General features: G+C 33.8%; 2 protein-coding genes across 4 annotated transcripts in view; both read left to right on the plus strand.

Moving 5' to 3' along the window:
• Positions 1 to 1,626: 1,626 nt before the first annotated feature.
• Positions 1,627 to 2,001, plus strand: LOC144973053 (uncharacterized). Its single transcript, XM_078915065.1, has one exon. It carries the CDS (start codon positions 1,627 to 1,629, stop codon positions 1,999 to 2,001), a length of 375 nt encoding a protein of 124 aa, XP_078771191.1.
• Positions 2,002 to 4,326: 2,325 nt separating this feature from the next.
• Positions 4,327 to 5,898, plus strand: part of LOC144977890 (uncharacterized) — a 65,468-nt gene continuing 63,896 nt past the window's right edge. For 2 of the 3 annotated variants that reach the window (XM_078923299.1, XM_078923307.1), the window contains exons 1-2: positions 4,411 to 4,499; positions 5,262 to 5,377. The gene's annotated coding sequence lies outside the window, so the exon portion shown is untranslated. Of the gene's footprint in view, positions 4,348 to 4,410; positions 4,500 to 5,261; positions 5,378 to 5,898 lie in introns of those variants that run through there. The other variant, XM_078923316.1, reaches the window with a different exon arrangement.

The raw sequence follows: 5,898 nt of genomic DNA on the forward strand, positions 1-5,898 counted from the left end.
CAAAACTGGAAAGACACACCAAGTATCACAAGAGATGAAAGCAAACAGGATTTCGATACTTGGAGTCTGTGAGACAAGATGGCTACAAACAGGATTCATGACATAAAGAACAGGGAACACAGCCATATATTCTGGCCACATAGAGGATGGTGACCCACACTCTGAATGCTGTCACCTGAGCCTAACAGAGCCCTTGCCAAGTGGGAAACCACTCAAATTTATGACTTATGTATTGTTAATCCTTTATCGATCAAGAAACAAAAATCTGAAAAATATTGAAGACGTCAAGGCATGGATGTAAGGACATAGTATGAGATTAAATTATGAAAAGACAGAAAGTTTGTTGGTTGGCAGTAAGAGAATGAAGGAAAAAGCGTGTGAAGGGGAAGTAAATGTAAATGGGTGCTCTATAAATTTCGTTGAACAGGTAAAAAATCTTGGAATGTTGCTTGACAGTGATCTTACAATGTGATGCCAGGTCAGTTCTCTAAAAAGGAGCTATTATTTGAATTAAAGAAAATTAGTAACATTCGAAAATTTATATCAAAAGAAACATGCAAAAAAAAACCAAACAACTAATTATTATCTTCATTAATATTTTCGAAAGTTGACTACTTCAATAAATTTTGTCCGGTATATCAAATAAAAAAGTAAAAACATTGCAAGTCATTCAGAACAATGCAGCTAGATTAGTGTTAGGAAAAAAGAAGTAGCATAAAGCTACCTCTCTTCTTTTAGAGCTGCACTGTCTGTAGGATTTACTACAAAGTATTGGTTTTTAAGTGCCTCCATGGATCTGCTCCAAATTACCTTAATGAAGTTATTGAATTGAAATACCCTGTTCGGAACTTACTTAGACATAGACAGTCATGGAATGACATGAAAAAAGAAATAACAAAGAATGGATTTCTGATATATTTCTGAAAAATATTGAAGAGAGGAAGAAAAAGAAAGCTGCATTGAATAGCAGTCGGACAAGAGCAAGAACACAGAGGCAAGACGACTATACAATTGCAGATAAATAAGTTAAAAAGAGTGTCCGAAAAGACAAAAGAGATTTTGCAGCTCAACTCGCCAGACAAGCAGAAGAAGCTGTAAGTCATCGAAATATGAAAGACCTTTATATGATAACCAAAAAAACTAACAGGCAAATTGATACAGATAAACCAGCCAGTAAAAGACAAACGGGGAAGTCTACCCACAACTCAATATCAGCTCAATAGATAGGCAGAACACTTCAAAGAATTGGTAAAACGCCCCCCCCCCCTTCCAACCCAAGTCAATACTAACCATTTCCCCAGCTGATGAAAAGCTCTCAATAAACTGCGAACAACCGTCCAACGCAGAGATAAGGAAAGCCATCACATGTCTAAAATATGGAAAAGCGGCAGTCCCTGATGAAATTCCAGCTGAAACCATCAAAGCCGATGTTAACACAGCAGTCAACCTCTACACAAGCTATTTCAGGAAATATAGAAACAGAAAACCATCCTAAACAATGGAAGGAGGGAATCCTCATCAAACCCCCCCCCCCCCCCAAAAAAAAAAAAAGAAACATAAGTGAATGCAATCACTCAAGAAGTATAATGCTCCTGCCTGTTCCAGAAAAACTCAAATAGAGTCATCATGGAAAGAATGAAAGATTCCATCAACCCACACTTCAGGGACCAACAGGCAGGGTTCCGCAGAAACAGGTCGTGCACAGAACAAATAGCTTCTCTTAGAATTATAATCGAGCAATTGCTGGACTGGAACTCGTCTCTCTATATAAACTTCATAGACCACGAAAAAGCCTTCGACAGTGTGGGTAGAGAAGTGCTGTGGAAATTACTGAAATGCTACGGTGTACCAGACAAACTAACCATTATAATCAAAAACTCTTACCACAATAAATCAAGTTCAGTTGCCCCATGCAGGCAACCTGTCAGAACATTTCTATGTCAGAACGGGAGTACGTCAAGGTTGCCTCTTATCACCTCTACCATTCTTGTTGGCCGTTGATTGGATCTTAAATACTACCACAACAAACATGAACAATGGAATACAGTGGGCGCTATTAGAACATTTGGATGATTTAGATTTTGCTGACGATTTGGCACGGTCGTCTCATAACGTTAAGCAGATGCAAGATAAAACTACAAACCAAGAAGCTAACTGTGCAAAAGTTTGACTGAAGATAAACCAGAAGAAAACTGAAATTATGAAAATCAACACAACATCCTGTAAACCAATTTCAGTCAGGGAAGTTGACTCCTTTGTTTATCTGGGCAGCGTTATGGATTGACAAGGGGGTAGCGACAATGATATTGTTTCACACATTGAAAAGGCTATAACTTCCTTTGTCATTCTAAAGAAGGTCTGGAGTCCCAAAGAAATCAACATCAACACAAAATTACGCATCTTCAATTCCAGTGTGAAGGCTATACTTTTATACGGTTCAGAAACCTGGCGAATTACCAAGGCACTACATTAGAAGATACATGCCTTCCTGAATTCCTGTCTGTGACAAATATACAGAATTAAATGGCTAGAAATAATTACCAGCGATGAACTGTGTAAGAAAACAAAGCAAGAGCCTGTCAATGTGGCAATTCAGCGCAGGAAATGGAGATGGATTGGGCATGCGCTAATAAAGCCACCGAACAACCGCAACCGGCAGGCCTTTACATGTAATCTGCAAGGATAGAGGAGACGAGAAGGCCCAGAAGCACATGGATGAGATGAACAACTGAAGAGCTGAAGAATGGTCTATTTGAAATGGAAAAGATGGCCTAGAGCAGAGCGTGATGGGGGAAGACAATTGACAGCCTATGCTCCATGTGGCGCCCAGGGGCTTAAGCAAGTAAGGAAGACCCAATCAGATGACACCCCACTAGAAGGAACTCGGGGCACAGCCGTGGCGAAACCTTTCCTGAATAACCTGAAAGGTTTGAGAGCATTGCCATAATCATAGTTTTGTCAACCATTTCTGAGTAGCCGTTTCTCTCGTTTTGAGGATAATGGCGAATTCTCATCATGAATGAAACCCATAATGTCCAGTACACAAATCAGCATGACTTATAGAGTCTGGCATTTTTAATATTTCCATCTGTAGCCATGGTATATAGAAATGCAATGCCCTGTACAGATTGCAATCATCTTTAAAAAGATAGGCCAGAGGCTGAGATAAAAATCTCACAGAACAGAAACAAAACAAACAACACTTTGAATAATTTGTCAATGTTATTTTAACAGTCGAATGGACCACTTTCCAAGACAAATTTTTACAAATATCTCAAACAAAATGACAGTAAAGCAACAACAACAACAATAATAATAATATATTATTATTATAGCCTTCCTTATCTCTGACAACATTTATGGTCCGATCATTGACCATTTAATAAAATAAATAAGAGGAGAATAGTATTATAACGATCTCTTATGTTAATTCTTCATTCATGGTAATTGATCACAAACGGATAAGAAATTTCAACAATAATGCAGTCGAGCCTGTATTCTTAATCATGTTTAACCATAACAATTTTAAACTAAGCATCGTGCACCTTGCACTGAAGAGTAATGAGAAAATACGCACCAGGAGAGACTATAGATGAATATAGATGATGATTGAGATCGCTATCTAAAGGATACTGGACTGTCGTCTTCTGGCAAAACATCCTTTCCCTTTTGGCCAGAAAATATTTACTTCATGATATAACGACAACTTAAGATTTCCACCAACTTATCTAAAAAGTCCCATACACAAGTCACAATTTTAAAAATCGAATTCTTTTTGACAAGTTGCGGATAATCTTGGTGAAAATAAATAATGAATTAATGTTATCTATTGTCTCCCATCTTATTATGTGGGGATGAGATAAGTGACGGAAATTGCGTTTATAGCTACTATTATGAATTTTGTGGTTAATTTCATTTTGTTTGAAAACTAGAAACAAACCTAATAAGAAACAACAACAAAAACAAGAAGATAACAAAGCAAAACAACCCCTTACCAAAACAAAACAAAACAAAAAAACAAAACAAAAACAAAAACAAAAAACAAACAAACAAAAAAACAAAAACAAACTCGAACTACGTATTTCTCATCAATCTATTTCTAGATTCAATTTTTTAAAGTCGGATCAATCCCCACATAGATAATACCGTTTTGAGACGATGGATCATAAATGTTTTCTGGTCGAAATGTTTTAAAATGTGTTTTGTCGGCGAACGATGTACTTCTTATAGTCGAACAAAGTGGAGAGAAGAGGTTCTCATAGTACGTGCTCGCTTGCGATGTGTGCGCGCGCGGTGTTAATAAGCGATGCATGAGCCATTAGCGTTGTAGTAGTAAAAGTTGTGTGGGTGAGCGAAACTTTAAAAAAAAAGGGGGGCTGTCGTTTCATCTCTCTCCAATGTTGTATTTAAGGTTTATCTTACAGTGTCTTTCCAATCTTGACCACAACATTTCATGGAGAGATCAATCAACGCTTTACCAATTTGATTTTCCCTCGAGCGTTAGTGCTAATAATAAATAATAATAATAATAATAATAATAATAAATAATAATATATAATAATAATAATATATAATATAATAATAATAATAATAATAATAAAAATAAATAATATATAAATAATAATAATATAATAATAATAATATAATAATAAATAATAATAATAATAATAATAATAATAATAATAATAATAATAATAATAATAATAATAATAATAATAATAATAAAATAATAATAATAATATAATAATAATAATAATAATAATAATAATAATAATAATAATAATATAATAATAATAATAAATAATAATAATAATAATAATAATAATAATAATAATAATAATAATAATATATAATATATAGTAATGATAATAAAAAATAATAATAATAATAATAATAATAATAATAATAATAATAATAATAATAATAATAATAATAATAATAATAATAATAATAATAATAATAATAATAATAATAATAATAATAATAATAATCATAAGAATAATAATAAGAATAATAATAAGAATAAGAAGAATAAGAATAAGAATACTATCATTATTACTATTGTTGTGGTTTCCTTTTATTTTACCGATCATGCGTGGTTACCATGTTTTCCACGCAAGTATAAGTGAATGAGTGAATGGAAGTGTATATATTTCAAATTAGGTTTAATCTGAGTAATTAGCCTTATATTCGTTGGATTTGGGATTAATATTTTATTCTTTATGTTTTTGGATTTATAAACGAACTCTTTCACATTTCAGCATCTATAAAACATCCCCCATATGTCTGTGATTTTGTTGAATGTTGTTCATTTTCCAAGGAGTGAACGCAACTAGGATATCTTATGACTGAATTATCTTCACCAATAAGATTCAAGGTAATGGTATTAAAACAATGTCTATCTTTATTTGAAAACGATCTTTTGAAGACAATAGTAGTCGGGGTTGCTTTGATCGTTAAATGAGGTACCCGAGTTTGGAAATCTGCGTGAATTTCGTACAGGAAAGACTTCTTGAATGTTTTATTTTGTCCATTCTACCAAAGACGAATTCCTTATATAATCCTGAATTATTTAGTTAGTCCTTAAAAAACCCCGAGTTTATCAAAATGTTTAAGTAGCGACAACAGTTCCACGATAATAACAAGAAAGAACACCAGAAGAGCGGTGCCAAAGGACAATGGAGAATAAAAACTTCAATGGCTGGTAGCGCACCTCGGGTTCAACTGTCATCACCACTATAAGTTTTTTTTCTCTAGTGTCCTCTGGCACTTATCTACACATTTCAATTACTGATATTATCAACATAAGTGCCAACTCCACTCACTTTCTGGAACAATTGCTTGCTTTTCTTTGAATAGTGCTAGTCCATTATCGGAGGTCAGAGAAAAAACAACAAA

The sequence above is a fragment of the Berghia stephanieae genome, chromosome 1 (assembly GCF_034508935.2).
Source record: "Berghia stephanieae isolate SIO BIC M18660-M18661 chromosome 1, UCSD_Bste_1.3, whole genome shotgun sequence".
Taxonomy (NCBI): Eukaryota; Metazoa; Mollusca; class Gastropoda; order Nudibranchia; family Aeolidiidae; genus Berghia; species Berghia stephanieae.

Bases quoted from the DNA above. Each gene is read 5' to 3' on its own strand.
- LOC144973053 (XM_078915065.1), top strand. From the start codon at position 1,627: ATGGAAAGAATGAAAGATTCCATCAACCCACACTTCAGGGACCAACAG.